The sequence below is a fragment of the Vipera berus genome, assembly GCF_964194415.1.
Source record: "Vipera berus genome assembly, chromosome: 3".
Classification (NCBI taxonomy): domain Eukaryota; kingdom Metazoa; phylum Chordata; class Lepidosauria; order Squamata; family Viperidae; genus Vipera; species Vipera berus.
In genome coordinates this window covers 203,711,893-203,728,627 of record NC_138204.1, presented here as the reverse complement: position 1 = coordinate 203,728,627, position 16,735 = coordinate 203,711,893, and the positions used below count along the sequence as shown (strand labels likewise).

Below are 16,735 nucleotides of genomic sequence, written 5' to 3'. Positions count from 1 at the left end.
ATCTTATCTTATCTTATTGGTTGATTGGTGTGTTGATGGCCAGCGATTGATGGCCAGCACAAGTCTGAAAGCTCAGAAAAGTAAACCTTTGGTCCCGTTGAGCAACTCAGATTGGATCTTGCAACTGTTTATTCAGTTTATTCATTAAATTATAGTTAAACCAAGCAGCGCTTAGCACAAACGTAATGCCAGTCAATTGGTGCAGTAGATTTCTAATTCATTCCCACAACAACACAATCAAATAATTCACCTACCAGTTCTTGCTGGCACAGTTTCAATCTCTTTTTATCCAAAGCTGTACGATTCATCAGTTTGGGCTTTTTTTCAGCATTTGTCATAAAGGCCCTAAGGATGCACAAAAGAAGCTTTAGAGGCAATAAAAGAACATTTCTAAAACAAACAAACAAAAACAAAAATAGCGCTTCTACTGGGATGTATGTTAATCTGACAAACCAGGAGAGGCAGGATACACTAAGAATGTTAATTTAGAGCACAGTATTAAAACAGAGTTATCATTTGTATTTATAAAAAACATGAAGATTCAGAAACACAATTTCCGTGTTAATATTCCAAAGGACAGACATGTCAAACACAAGGCCCGGGGGCCAGATCAGGCCCGCGAAGTGGTTTCATGTGGCCCGCGAAGCCATCCTGGAAACAGTGAGGGAACGGCCCCCACTACCTTGGCCCTGGCCCAGAGACCCTCCTTCTGCCAGAGACCCTCAGATCTGTCCCACTCCTGCCCAGGCCCCCATAGGCACCCTTGATGTGAATGATGTAGAGCTGGCCACACCCACCCAGTAGGCCATACGCACTCTAGCCACGCCCACCCAGTAGGCCACGCCCACCCTGGCCATACCCACCCGGCCCCCTGAGGGCAACTGCAATGCTGATGCGGCCCTCAATGAAATTGAGTTTGACACCCCTGCCAAAGGAGATTAATTTGTTGGGTGAACAGGTTGTTATTTTGCACCTCCATTACTGCATCCAACGGAAGTTTAAACAAACATGTATAACTATGTTAATCTTGCATTCAGTACTGATTTACAAGGATTGTTAGTGAATACTTCCCATCAGTGATACGTCCTTCTGGCAGATTCAAAAGCTTGCTAGATTACAGGTAGTCCTCGATTTACAACAATTCATTTAGTGACTGTTCAAAGTTACAACAGCACTCCAAAAAAGTGACATGACCGTTTTTCCCACTGACGACCGTTGCAGCATCCCCATGATCATGTGATCAAACTTCAGATGTTTGGCGACTGGTTCATACTTATGATATTGCTGTGTCCCAAGATCAGGTGTTCACCTTTTGCAACCTTCTGACAAGCAATGTCAATGGGGAAACCTGTTTCACTTAACAACCGGGTTACTAACTTATGAACTGCAGTGATTCACTTAACAATTATGGCAAGAAAATTTGTAAAATGGAGCAAAATTCACTTAACAAATGACTCACTTAACAACAAAAATGTTGGGCTTAATTGTGGTCATAAGTCAAGGATTACCTGTATCTAGTAATGAACTGCAGGTAATTTTACAAAGGAAAAAAAACCAATTGGCATAAAGTTGGAATCAAAGCCAGTAATAACCAACCTAGCAGTTCGAAAGCACGTAAAAATGCAAGTAGAAAAATAGGGACCACGACGGTGGGAAGGTAACAGCGTTCCGTGCGCCTTTGGCGTCTAGTCATGCCAGCCACATGACCACGGAGACGTCCTCGGACAAGCGCTGGCTCTTCGGCTTTGAAACGGAGATGAGCACCGGCCCCTAGAGTCGGAAACGACTAGCACGCATCTGCGGGGGAACCTTTACCTTTACCTAATAACTTTTACACTTACCGAATATGATAAAAGCAAGCAATTCTGATTTAGCTGTTGTGCTCAAAGATTTTGATCAGTTTTCGTTTTCAAGCTGGGTCACATTTCCCTCACTGATATGCAAAATAAAACCTGCTTATGATTCAACCTTTTTACAAAAGAGCTCTTAGTAGAATATATAAATATTGATCAAAAGACCCCTGTTTTAAGATCAGGTGAACACAAAGTGTAAAACCAGGTAGGTACAGAAGATTATTCTGTGCAAAATTAATCAGAAGGAAAAATTATTTTTGTATATGTTTTGTTTAAAAATAAGTCACAAACTGATGTGGGGCAGAGTCAAAATAAGTGTAGACATACAGTATGTTAGAAATCAACTCTTCATGATTTGTTTGTGTGTCGGTGTGTGTCGGTGTTGACTCCTGACAACTGCCTGGAGAAAAAACCAGCAGAGTTTCAAAAGTAGTTTTGCCCTTGCCTTCTTCATAGGGTTGAGAGAAGTAACTGGCCCAAGGTCACCCAGCTGGCTTCATGCTTCAGGCAGAACTAGAACTCACTGTCTCCCAGTTTTAGCCTGGTGCTTTTAACCACTACTGTATACCAAACTGGCCAGTGGTGGGATTCAAATATGTGAACAACCGGTTCTCTGTGTGGATGCCACTTCCGGAAGTCCATTCTGGGCATGGGCAACAAAAAACTAGTTACCGGTTCTGCCAAACTGCTGCGAACTGGCTGAATCCCACCACTGAAACTGGCTCTTCTCTGCATGGTTAAGAAAGTGTAAGTTTTTTCCAAATATCACCAGTTCCTATCAACCACCCGTGACTATTGTGACAGGTTTATTCCCTGAGTATTCTTACCTACTTTGCTTGACAAAATCAACCAGAGTCGACTTTATTTTCTCTTCTGATGCAATCTCAGAAACTTTAATTAGATCTTTCACTTGCTCTAAACCTTCTTCCTGAAAGATAAAGGAAAGAGCAATATCATGAAGGGCATTAAAATCATTCCAGATAGCAATCGATGCTTTAGATACGTATTGTTGTCAGAATATTTTTATACGTTTATAATAAGGAAAGACAGTAGTAACTGGTTTCTGTCAGGATACATAAGTGACTCTTTCATGTAACAAAGGAAAATGTACGTGTAGGAAAGCACATGTATAGGGAAGAAAAAAATGCCCATTGTTTAGCTGCAGATAAAGAAACATCTGCTAAACCCTAAATAATGCAGTTTGCTGTAAGTTTAAGAAAGGAAACACGTATTTGACAGAATGTAAAAGGAAAATATTCACAAATGAAGGTGAATATGTGTGTCCCAGGATAATATTGCAAAATCCAATCTGGGTCGGTCACCAGGACCACAGATTTAGTCTTCTGAGCTTTTGGACTCATACTGGGGCCCATCCTCTACTGCAGGGGTGTCAAACTCAATTTCATTGAGGGCCGCATCAGCATTGCAGTTGCCCTCAAGGGGCCAGGTGGGTGTGGCCTGGGTGGGCGTGGCCTACTGGGTGGGTGTGGCTAGAGTGCGTATGGCCTACTGGGTGGGCGTGGCCAGCTCTACATCGTTCGCATCAAAGGTGCCTATGGGGGCCTGGGCAGAAGTGGGACAGATCTGAGGGTCTTTGGCAGAAGGAGGGTCTCTAGGCCAGGGCCAAGGCAGTGGGGGCCGTTCCCTCACTGTTTCCAGGATGGCTTCACGGGCCGCATGAAACCACTTTGCGGGCCGGATCCGGCCCCCGGGCCTTGTGTTTGACATGTCTGCTCTACTGGAATGTGTGCTTTGGGCTATTCTATGCATAGTATTTATGTGGTGCTTGGTTGTGTGTGGCTTTTGAGTTGTTGATTGGGGTGTTGATGCCCCAGATGTTCATGCTGATAGGGCAGAAACTCTTGTTTCTCTTCTTTATTTATTTATTTAGAAAATATATATTGCCACCTACTGACATATGGCGACTCAAGGTGGCTTACAGGACATAAAATTGAGTTGATCGATCGATTGTAAACAGTTTCACAAAGACACATTTTCTGCATGCAGCTCAATCATCAGCCTTATTCCAAACTTACCAAGAGATCTCCCATTTTTTCCAGGGTATTTGATAAATACAACCTAAAGGTTTGATTCCCCCAAAAGCTCTTGATGTAGACACAAGGCTTTTTCTCACCATAAGGCAAGTATAGGTAGTTTCTGTTGAAAGAGAAGAATGCTCATTGGTATATTCAGATCCCCTTTCCAAGGGACATCACATAGAACAAGGGGGGGGTCAAACTGCCGGCCCGCGGGCCGAATGCATCATGCAGAAGCCGCACCCATCCCATTGCCGACCATGGCAAAACCATCCCGATACGTTGCGCAACGTCACATGACATTGCGAGTTTAACATGTCTGACATAGAAGGCCAGGTAGGTCTAGCATCTGTTAGTAGTCATTAAAAATTACCTGTTTTTAAAAAGATATCTGTTTTTAAAAATGACATCTAATTCAATTATGAATTGATTAATGAATTATTTGAATCATTGGTGCTGCTAAGTCCTGGTCGAACTGCTCTTTGGGATTCCCAGATATCCAATCTCTCTCTCTCTCTCTCTCTCTCTCTCTCTCTCTCTCTCTCTCTCTCTCTCTCTCTCCATCCATCCATCCATCCATACCAGGCAGTAACATGGGAAAGTTTTCATCTTTTGACTTATGAAACAGTTTGAGGGTCCTACAGAAGACCCAAACAGGAAAATACATAGCCAGTTGCTTTCCCTGCATTGAAAAGTACATGTTCTCTTTTGATCTGAGCTTAACTCTTGATGACTTCATGGAAACAGCTATGTTAGTTTCCTTGTCAATAATATGCAATGGCTTGGTTTTTATTTCCTGGTCTAGCCTATATCTGGGGGGCGGGGGGGGGGAATATCACATCCAACCTTTAGACCAGGGTCTTCAAATTTGGCCCTTTTATGACTTGTGGACTTCAACTCCTTAGAGAGGCGTGAGTTCATTCCAAAACTGGTGTTTTCAGTTTGTTCTCTGGGGACAAAATTTTCAAGGCAGCCCTTTTTTCAGCTGCAACATTTCCCACCTGTTCAACAGCTTCTCTTTCAGATGCTTCCCTTTCAAATACCTGAGTGTTTCTAGACTGCTAATCCTTAGCCTTCCTTGACTAATTAAAATGCACCAGGTGCATCACAGTGCACAGAGATAAATCCCCAAATTTCCAGAAAGAGCTGTTACATAATAAGTAGTTGAGATGAGAGCATTTGTTAGACGAATCCTGCATTTAGTTTTTATTTTTTTAAGTGGAAGGAAGCTGAATTGGATTGACAAAGATGCCTTTAGGAGATGATTTTGGTAGGGTCAACTAGACAACTAGAACACTTTGCATGCTGAGACACACAACCCCCCCCAAAAAAATATGGCAAGCCATGGCAAATCTAGACAGCACACTAAAAAGCAGAGACATCACCCTGTCAACAAAAGTGCGTATAGTCAAGGCTATGGTCTTCCCAGTTGCAATGTATGGCAGTGAAAGTTGGACCATAAGAAAGGCTGAGCGCCAAAGAATTGAGGCCTTTGAACTATGGTGCTGGAGAAGACTCCTGCGAGTCCCTTGGACCGCAAGGCGATCAAACTGGTCAGTCCTAGAGGAGATCAATCCTGACTGCTCTTTAGAAGGCCAGATCCTGAAGCTAAAACTCAAATACTTTGGCCACCTAATGAGAAGGAAGGACTCACTGGAGAAGAGCCTAATGCTGGGAAAGATCGAGGGCAATAGAAGAAGGGGACGACAGAGAATGAGGTGGCTGGATGGAGTCACTGAAGCAGTAGGCGTGAGCTTAAATGGACTCCAGAAGATGGTAGAAGACAGGAAGGCCTGGAGGAATGTTGTCCATAGGGTCGCGATGGGTCGGACACGACTTCGCAGCTAACAACAACAACAACATTGCACACAACAATGTGAAATCACAGCTGCCAGTTCTTTAGTCAATGTCAGCTTCATTCACATTGAATTCTTTTCAAGACCCTAGGACAGGGGTGTCAAACTGCCGGCCCGCAGGCCAGAGCGTCACGGAGAAACCGCGCCCATCCCATTTTCGGCAATGGGAAAAAGTTCCAATATGTTGCGCGATGTCACGTGACGTCGCGAGTTTGACATGCCTGCCCTAGGATGTTGCAATGTATCAGCATAGCATATGTGCAGATCCAAGCAGTGTGGCATTTGTTATTGACAGATGGAAATTTTATCAATGTGCAGGTTTTCTATCCAAGGCCTTTTGGTATGGCACCTAGTGTACCGATAACCACAGGGATCACCAGGGCTGGTTTATGTTGAAACCTTCCAACTTAGATTTTCAGATCTTGCTACTTTGTGATCTTGTCCAATTCTTTGTCTTTTATTCTATTGTTTCCTGGTATCACCACATCAATTATCCACACTTTCTTCTTTTCAGTCTGGCATGTTAGGAGTCAAAGCTTTTATCAGCCCATATTCGGAAATCCTATAATATTTTAACCTGCTAATTTTCTCTGCTTTTTCAACTCTGTGTTCCCACCACATTTTCATTTTCATGATAATTTTTACAGATGTTCCAGTAAATTATTTTGGCAATACGTTATATTCACAGCTCAAAAAAGTTAAGAGGATGGCCAGGACCAGCCAATAGAAGACTTATCCATTTTTTACATGTACCACATTTAAAGAAGGGGAGAGTTGTGGATTCCAGGTTGACTTTTTGGACTTTTATTCTTGATTTTTCCTCTTGACAGAGTCACTTCACTAGCCTCTAATCCCATCACAGTTTAGAACAGGGGTCTTCAAACTTGGCCCTTTTATGAGTTGTGGACTTCAACTCCCAGAGTTCCTCAGCCAGCACGCCTGGCTGAGGAATTCTGGGAGTTGGTCCACAAGTCATAAAAGGGCCAGGTTTGAAGACCCCTGGTTTAGAACATCCCAAAAAGTTGTTGACATCTCCCTTAAGTAATTTGGGTAGTTATGGGGAGTCAAATTTTGATGTTTGTGCAACCCATGTCATTGGAGTTAGTAGTATATGCAAACCTTATTAGCAGTGGTTTAGTCAACAATCCATGCTTGAGCCTGGCTCAATGATACAGTATGTCAACCCATTGGTTATTTGAAGAGTCCGAGTTAAATGGAGCAAGAGAAGGAATCTACCTGTTTCCTTCCGTAATTAATGGCTTTTCAGGAGACGTGGTAGATATCAGAGGCATTGCAATGCCAAGTGATTCTTCTTCTTGCAACAAAGGGGCGCCTTCTTCCTCTTCTCCTTCATGGGTCTTCTTTTTTCCCCTGGCCCCAGATGACACCCCATCAATCACATTTCCAAAGTTCCCTACAGGGACAAAAAAAACCACTACTTGTCGGGATGGCAAAATGAGAAAGATAAAAATTAGACTAGGACCTAAAATTAAAAGCCAGAAATTCATTTACAATAGCAGACATCTGGTGCTAATGAGCAGGTATCATAAAAGATGTCAAATTCTTAAAATTCTGCAGGATTTCACAGAACATCTCCCTCCAACAGCACTAATTTTGTAGCTCCTCAGGTAACCAAAGGCTTAAGAAAAACATAACAAAGTTGTTGTTGTTGTTGTTGTTTAAAGTGATCTTATTGTGTTTTCATGTCTATGTTTTCAACGGGATATTCCGGAGTCTTTCTATAGCAGCTAGAGTGGCAATCAAACCAGCATCTATTGAATTTGATGATAAATGAAGATAGTTCCTTGGAACATGAGAACTTTGGAGCAGGTCCAACAAATCTTCATTCACATAACTTTCGAGAGATCTCTTATAGTCCAGGCTTCAGACAGGGATCCTATATGGGATCCCTATAGCAAATCACGTGTGTGATTCTACTATATCCCCAGTCTTTGGAAAATCCCTGTCTACAACCTTCCCCTTGGTATCCTGATGGTTTGGACTATAGTCCTACCAACTCTTTGATCCCATGGAATAATATCCAGTTGAGAAATATAGTGCGGTAGTCCTCGACTTACAAAAGTTCATTTAGTGACCATTCAAAGTTACGACGGCACTGAAAAAAGTGACAGCCCTGTTTTTCACAGTTACAACCTTTGTAGCATCCCCATGATCATGTGATCAAAATTCAGATGCTTGGCAACCGGTTCACACTTATGACCGTTGCTGTGCCCCAAGGTCGTGAGGCCATCTTTTGTGACCTTCTGATAAGCAAAGTCAATGGAGAAGCCAGATTCTCTTAACAACCGTGTTACTAACTTAACTGCAGCGATTCAGTCTTAACAAATGTAGCAAAAATGTCGTAAAATGGGGCAAAACTCACTTAGCAAATTTTGTCACTTAGCAATATAAATTCTAGGCTCAGTTGTGGTCATAAGTCGAGGACTATCTGTACTTGTCAACATGAGTAATGGAAAAGTCTGTCCCTTAATCTTTCTTAAGAGGGTGGAGAAACAGGATAAGAGCTTGCTCTTAACTACAGTACACAAATACACTGACGAGGTTCTGACATATTCAGCCTCTCCCAGGCCTCATGTTTCAGTCAATATTAGACTTAGACTTATTCACCTAAAAGGACTTCTTCTCTACACCCAAGCTGATAATATAGGCTTATTATCTTGAGATAACAACTGATGTAATTTGAAGGAAGGAAGATTTTTCTTGCAATTAAAAGACATGTTGGATTTTTCCTGAAGTTTGATACTGGCCCTGAATCGAGCAACCTGATGTGGTCTTTTCATGACGTTAGTACACACTTTCCATACTAGGTAAAGTTATTTCAAAGAACAGCCAAATCAAATGGTCAACAGCAACATCAGCCTGCAGAATTTCTATGCGGACTAGAATTTTATACACATTACCAACAGATACTTCGAAGCTTATGGGTTTATCTCCAATCTTCCTATCAATCATTGTTGCTTCAAAAAATGCCCCAAAGAGAAGGAATTCCTCAAGTTGTTCTTCATGAATCTAATAAAACATAACAAAGGAAATCTACTTTAAAATAACTGAATTTTAAATGACTATATTTTTAACAATGCCTCTGGTTACCGCTAACCCTTAGAAGCCTCCTTAGAAATTAAAATAGTTGGTGGCCACAGCCATGTGGAAATTCAGATATTTTGGTACTTGCCAAATCCACTACGAAAGTACTTATAACATGTTTTCAAATTTTCCAATGAGTTGAAAAGCTTGCTATATTGGATTGATCAGGGGACTGGAGGCTAAAACATATAAGGAACGGTTGCTGGAATTAGGTATGTCTAGTTTAAGAGAAGAGAAGGACAAGGGCTGACATGATAGCAGTGTTCCAATATCTCAGGGGCTACCACAAAGAAGGAGTCAAGCTATTCTCCAAAGCACCCAAAGGCAGGACAAGAAGCAACGGATGGAAACTAATCAAGGAGAGAAGCAACCTAGAACTAAGGAGAAATTTCCTGACAGTTAGAACAATTAATCATTGGAACAAACTGCCTCCAGAAGTTGTGAATGCTCCAACTCTGGAAGTTTTTAAGAAGAGACTGGACAGCCATTTGTCTGAAATGTTATAGGGTTTCCTGCCTGAGCAGGGCGTTGGACTAGAAGACATCCAAGATCCCTTCCAATTCTGTTATTTTAAGGATCAATTGATCAAATCTTTTATACAATCAGTGACCAGATGTCTACTGGATGGTCTAAAGATTTAATAGATCATATTGTACAATATTACATATCATTATTTAAACATTATCTCCATGGAATTCATAGAATTGAATTATCTAAGAATTGAGGTAATTGAGACATTACCTCCATGGAGGTAATGTCTCAATTACCTCATTTCTTAGATAATTTGGTTCTAATCTAACCTTACAAAAGAACAGAAATCTAAATTTTTAAGTAATTGTCATGATTCAGGCAGAATTTAGATATCAATTTCATTTGAATATGGCCAGTGGCATCAGATGGTAGAACTACTTAACAGTTGGTTAAATAGTCTTCTAGTCCAGGGGTGTCAAACCCACGGGCTGGATGCATCACGCTAAAACCATGTCCACCCAATTGCCGGCAATAGGGAAAAAGTCACGATACGTTACGACACGTCACGTGACATTGCGAGTTTGACACCCGTGCTGAGGCAAGAAGCCCTATACCATTTCAGACAAATGGTATATTATTTTATAGTAAAACAAATATTCAGTAAATACCAATCTTTGCCCTGATGATTATGCATTCAACATTTTTTTTCTTATAGGCAATTCCATAAGATACAAGACAGCTGTATGGGAGGTATATAAAAATGCTGCTAAAAGACTGACCACCAAATACCTAAGCACATATGGGATGAAATCAATGTTAAATAATGTGTGTGTTTGTGATAACCCTGTTTAATTATACTTTTCAGCTCTAAACAGTAAACTATGCAGGGCTCAGAGTTTAGAAGACCTTGGATAATTACTTCCATCAGTTGAACTGGGAGAAGCAATTTTCTCTGACCTTGCAGCCCTTCTGCCTTCTCATGTTCAAAACCTTCTCTAAAAAGCAGAGGATTCTTAAGAACAAGCTTGCAAGCCCCACCTCAGTCATGTGGATGAAATATCTTGCCACACAGTGCTACCAACCACAGAGGTTCCACATACTGCTAAGCTTGTAAGCCGCCCTGAGTCTTCGGAGAAGGGCGGGATATAAATGGAATTAAAATAAAATAAAAAATAAAAAAAATTCTTTTCATCAGTGCTACTTTACCCATTCACACGTCATTTGCCTTGAGTCTCAGTCATAAAACTGTTGATTTTTTTCCCCTTAAAATGTCTCCGCTTTAATATGCAGAAAGACCAGATATAAATATAAGAGCACCAAGGAGATAACAGGCTCCTGACACTTCCTACCGTCCCAAGGTTGACACTGCATGTAAGAAAAGAATTAGGGGAGACATGATTGAAGTGTTCTAGTATCTGAGGGGCTGCCACAAGGCAGAAGAGGTCAGGTTATTCACCAAAGCACCAGAGGGCAGGACAAGAAACAATGGTTGGAAACTGATCAAAGAGAGAAACAACCTGGAATTGAGGAGAAACTTCCTGACAGTGAGGACAATCAACCAGTGGAACAGCTTGCCTCCAGAAATCGTGGGCGCTCCATCACTGGAGATTTTTAAGAGGAGACTGGACATTCACCTGTCTGAGATGGTATAGGTTATCCTGCTTGAGCAGGGGCTGGACTAGAAGACCTCAAAGGTCCCTTCCAGCTCTATTCTATTCTATTCTATTCTATTCTATTCTATTCTATTCTATTCTATTCTATTCTATTCTATTCTATTCTATTCTATTCTATTCTATAAAGAGATCTATTCTATTCTATTCTATTCTATTATTCTATTCTGTTCTGTTCTATTCTATTCTATTCTATTCTATTCTATTCTATTCTATTCTATTCTATTCTATTCTATTCTATTCTATTCTATTCTATTCTATTCTATATAAGAGATCTATTCTATTCTATTCTATTCTAGAGTTGGAAGGGACCTTGGAGGTCTTCTAGTCCAATCCCCTGCTCAAGCAGGAGACTATATTATTACAGCTGTCCCGTCTCTTCTTGAAAACCTGGAATGATGGAACACCCACAACTTCTGGAGGTAAGCCATACCACTTGTTAATTGTTCTTACTGTCAGGAAATTTATCCTTAATTCTAAGTTGGATCTCTCTTTATTGATCTTCCACCCGTTACTTCTTGTTCTGCCCTTTGGAGAAGCAAACAGAAGACCAACTCCATTGGTCTCTGTCTTTAGAGAAATTTGTATGTGGATACAGACCCAGAACAAACTTAAAGAGAGTTAAGAATGTATGACTTCTACATGAACCTTCTGCAGTGCTGGGGGCTCCATCAGAGGAAGAATTGCATACCTCTTTCTTGGTATTCTCATGTAATAGTTGAATATGTAGTGCACAATTAAGCAAACATTAATTTCACTGGGTTATACTTTATTTTGCCTACTCCTTTGTTCTGTTTTGTAGAGCAGGATGATCTTTCTCATCTTCAGTCCAAATAACCTCGAGAAACAGATTAACTTTCATATGGTGTCATCACCACCTGATATAAATAAAGATTCCTCACATTTAACGAGCTCATTCCTGACAGGAAGGCAACATATTCCAAGACAAATACCCAGGGCTTTTTTTGTCATAGAATGCCCAGAACGGAGTTTCGGCACCTTTTTTGGATGGAACCTTGTAGGGTAGGCAAGGCTGGTTGTATGACATATGTGAGTTCCGGCACCTTTTTCTTTTACAAAAAAAGCACTGCAAATACCTATCCTCTTGTCACTGGTAAAATCCAGTGAAAAGACACCAGTGAGAAGCAAATGTGCTTAATTATGCTTCAGGGCCTATGCTCCACGTTTGCTAGCTTTGAAGTAACCTCATCTCTTTGGGGGTTCCCTGCCAGAAGAGTCATAAGCTCTTTCTTTGTCTTATTATATTCTGTACTATTACTGAATAGCTTTGACTACTGATTTGGGTTATATGATTGTATTATCTTCTTATCCTGCCTTGGAATAAAGCCTTCAGAGGTCATACTGTGGGCGCGCCGGATTTATGGAACCATCTTTCGGTTGAGCTCCGGATGGCGCCTGACCTTCGCTCCTTCCGGCACGACCTAAAGACCTACCTGTTCGAACAAGCCGGCCTGGCCTGATGGGTGATGGGTTTGGGTTTTATTGCTTTTTATGTATTTTAACTTATTGTTATAGTTCTTGGGCATCTTGTTTAATCTCTTTTAATTTTTGTATTCTTGTCTTTTAACATGTATTGCCCTGTTCACCGCCCTGAGTCCTTCGGGAGAAGGGCGGTATACAAATAAAATTATTATTATTATTATTATTATTATTATTATTATTATTATTATTATTATTATTATTATTATTATTATTATTATTATTATTATTATTATTATTATTATTATTATTATTATTACTATACTGTGTTATCATTGTTTCTGAATGCAAAAGTACCTCTAACCCAAACCTGCTGAAACTGTAGTGTGTTGAGGAAACGGAAAATTCTGGAAAAAATGTCCAAGAGAACTACCTTTCAGTAGGAGCTGGGTCATCCAAAATAAGGCCCGCCCTACATCTTGGGATTCATCTAGTAAAGCAGATCCAGATTTTAGTTATTTACCTCAGGGGGCACATCAAAAGCTTCCACTTCCGCATCTGTTGAATTTGTTTTATCTGAAGAGGAAGATGACTTGCCATCTTCTGCCCCTTTGTCTTTTCCGGTTCCTTTTGAACTTTTAGAATCTTTGTCCTTAGATGGCTGTTTCACATCCTTGATGAGCTTTGAGAACTTTGATTCCTGGGCCGCACCAGAGAGGATTTCCACTACAAGCTCAATTCGGAGACGTCCCCTAAAAGAGACACCTTCCCCATAGCCTTCGTTGAGCTCCTGGTAGTCATCCATCAAGCTGTGGTTTCTGGGTGAACCATAAAGATTGATCCAAGCAGGTCCAAAAGTAGGCAGGAAACCTGAAAAAGGAGACACGTCCCACAAAGAGAAGCCTAATGAAGCATGAGAAAAACAAATATGACTAACACAAGCAGGCATGTTTAGATGCATACCAAATACACTTTTGAGCCGGCACAGTGGTTTGCTGCCTGTCTTACAGATTGATGTACTTATTTGCTAGTAAATCTACACAAGTAAATTAAAGCCTTGCCTAGAAGTTATAGGTGACTTATACAATTGTAAATGAATGGTGTGTGTGTGTGGTTTATTTGTGCCTTATCCAAACCCAGTTTAGGAAAGCAAGAGAGTTTGATTTCCATGAAAAGAAGTTCCAGTAAAAGGAGTCTGCCTGAAAACTAAGTTCTTGGATAGCTTTTTTTTTTACAATTTTAGATATGTGTAATGTAGTGAACTAAAATAACAGGTAAGGCACTATGCATATATTTGGGTACCATCTTTTTTCCTTTGGGGGGAAAAGTGTAGGTATGACTGTGTTGGGCAATTCAATCTATCTTGTAAGAAGAAATAATATATTCTTTAACTACTATGCATGCCACATGTCAAGAAAAGAATTGCTTCCTACAACAGGGCTTTTCAACCAGTGGTACGGGTATCACCTGTGGTACATTGGCACCTGGCAGGTGGTACGCGACCATCCTAGACAAGTGGTAGTGGGGGAGAGGAATGAGCTGAACCGGTGGCAGCACTGCACAAGCCTAAGCGAGAGATGACTGGAGCTGCAGGGCTGTCAGGGCTCAGCAGAAGCACCAGGATCAGCGCCAGGCTCCAGCTGCAGCTTGGCGCTGATCCTGATGCTTCTGCTGAGCCCAGAAGAAGTGCCAATCAGCTGGAATGTTGCAGCATCTCCAGGGTCTTGTGATTTACATTCAGATGCTTGGCACGGTCACAGTATCCCAGGGTCATGGGAAGTGACCAAAACCTGCTACAACCACTCAACAGACGGGGGGACGGGGGGATAATAATAACAACAACAACAACACACCCCCACCCCACCCCTGCTGCCAATCCTCAACAGAAATGCTCACAACAATGAAAACCTCGGACAGGAGGAAGAGCGCTGCCGGGAGGGCAGGCAGGTGTCTTGCTCGGCTGTGGCTTGGGGACACTTTTTTCATTGCCATTGTAACTTCGAACAGTCACTAAGCAAACTGTTGTAAGTCAAGGACTACCTGTACTTCATCACTTTTTTCCTTTTTTTTTGGTCATAAAGTTTTTGACACCTTGCTAGGCGACTGGTGGTACTCGGATGTTGCCATATGCTAATAGTGGTACAGTGGGTGAAAAGGTTGAAAAGCCCTGTCCTAAAACAATGTAAGACATCAAAGGAATGTTGTAGATGGCATTTCTTCTAGAACCTCAATCTCTTGAAATCTCTTGCTCCACTGGGAAAGTACAATATATAGCTTTCTTCCCAACTCTCTCCTTTTTCTGATGGACTCTCCCTCACCCTTCCACTTTCTTAGATTAAAAATGCAAATAAAAGAGGTACAGATTCTGAAATTCCCAGGTAATCACATCTGACTATGCCTAGGTCAGGGGTAGGCAACCTCGGCTCTTTTATGACTCATGGACTTCAACTCCCAGAATTCCTGAGCAAGCCATGCTGAGGGGAAAGGGAGAGGTTTCCAAGCTGAGCCATGCTGGCTCAGGAATTCTGGGAGTTGAAGTCCATAAAAGAGCCGAGGTTGCCTACCTCTGGCCGCGGTATATCACCGTATATCCAGATGAAGTTGATGACAAAAATCAAGATGCTATAAGTATGGGCTCTGGATAGATAGATGACAGTTCCTTCTCTGTGTTGGGTTTATATCCTAATAGGAGGAAATAAACCAATTTCTTCAAACCTTCATCAATTCTGGAGGATGAAGGGAGAGATGTAAGCCACTGTATGGTTGATGACATGCCCTTCCTGTCATGGTATGTGGGAAAGATCTTGAAAGAATGGGACAAGAAACACTGCCTAAGGAATGATCAGATAAGAGATAGCATAGCCCGGATAGTAGGCATGGCAAGATGTTTGGAAGAGACCCTCCTTAGTTTCTCAGGCTGTAAAAGAGATGTGTGTATGTGGTGGGGGGAGAGAAATGTACATTGCAAGATGCTGTCAATGTAGCATTATAATAAAATAGAAGTGGCTAAAAAAAAAGGATAAATGTCAGCCTTATTAGATAAACCAGACAGGAACAGCATTCTAACTACTGCGCCACCATGGCTCAGGAAACACAAAAGGTGTGCTAATTCTGCTTTATTGTGAGGCTCTATTATTGAGATCTTGGAAATCTGAATGTACAAACTTCCTGCTGTCACTTTTAACGACCATAAGAAAGGCTGAGCACCAAAGAATTGAAGCCTTTGAACTATGGTGCTGGAGAAGACTCCTGCGAGTCCCTTGGACTGCAAGGCGATCAAACCGGTCAGTCCTAGAGGAGATCAACCCTGACTGCTCTTGAGAAGGCCAGATCCTGAAGTTGAAACCTAATGAGAAGGAAGGACTCACTGGAGAAGAGCCTAATGCTGGGAAAGATTGAGGGCAAGAGAAGAAGGGGATGACAGAGAATGAGGTGGCTGGATGGAGTCACTGAAGCAGTAGGCCTGAGCCTAAATGGACTCCAGAAGATGGTAGAGGACAGGAAGGCCTGGAGGAACATTGTCCATAGGGTCGCGATGGGTCGGACAAGACTTCACAACTAACAACAACAACCCTAAGTTTCTTTCTCTAACCATTAAACCATTCGGGGCTCCTGCTTCTCTTCTCTGATGGTTTCCTAGACAGCATCTCTTCCCCTCATTCCCCAAGATCATCCACAATTTCCACCAGCCTGAGTTTGTTTGTTTTTAACCAGAGAAGTATTTGTCTCTTTACCTTTATCACCATCCTGCTCATTTGAGATCTTCTTCATGTCTATGAAATGAGTTGCCAAAGCCACATCATTCATGCTGCCTTCATCCCATACTTGGATTTTGACTCTCCGACACAATGGGGGAAACATTTCTTTAAAGATAATCTGTTCATGCCACACAGGATCAGCGCAGGTTTTTTGCACTGTGGTTCGCCCCTAAAACAAAAGAGGTTGGTTGAAGGAGGTCACCACCAAATGCCCTTTCTACTCTAGCTGGGAACAACATCCTCTAATGCAGTGGTCCTCAACTTTGTGGCTTGGTGGCCCGACTGGGGGGGGAGGGGAACTGGGCTGCGCAAGCAGCGGGCTGGTACACACACACACGTGCAGCTTGACTGGTGTGAGTGGCAGGCCAGAGGGCACGCGCATAGGTACCCAGCTCAAATAGCGCAAGTTGGCCTGTGCGTGCACGTGCACTGTACCGTCGCTCACGCACGTCGAGCTGTGTACACATGTGTGCATGCCGGTCTTCCACTCATGGAGCCCAGTTCCGAATAGGCCACAGTCCAGTAGTGGGCCATAGCCCGGGGGTT

General features: G+C 42.0%; 1 protein-coding gene across 3 annotated transcripts in view; it reads right to left on the bottom strand.

The window, feature by feature from the left end:
• Positions 1–16,735, bottom strand: part of FER1L6 (fer-1 like family member 6) — a 101,212-nt gene that overhangs the window by 59,186 nt on the left and 25,291 nt on the right. For all 3 annotated transcript variants that reach the window (XM_081324885.1, XM_081324887.1, XM_081324886.1), the window contains 7 exons: positions 16,166–16,358; positions 12,955–13,301; positions 8,667–8,775; positions 6,982–7,159; positions 3,890–4,010; positions 2,681–2,781; positions 255–345 (listed from right to left, as the gene is read on the bottom strand). In XM_081324885.1, the coding sequence (XP_081181011.1) occupies positions 255–345; positions 2,681–2,781; positions 3,890–4,010; positions 6,982–7,159; positions 8,667–8,775; positions 12,955–13,301; positions 16,166–16,358 (1,140 nt within the window). The remainder of the gene's footprint in view (positions 1–254; positions 346–2,680; positions 2,782–3,889; positions 4,011–6,981; positions 7,160–8,666; positions 8,776–12,954; positions 13,302–16,165; positions 16,359–16,735) is intronic.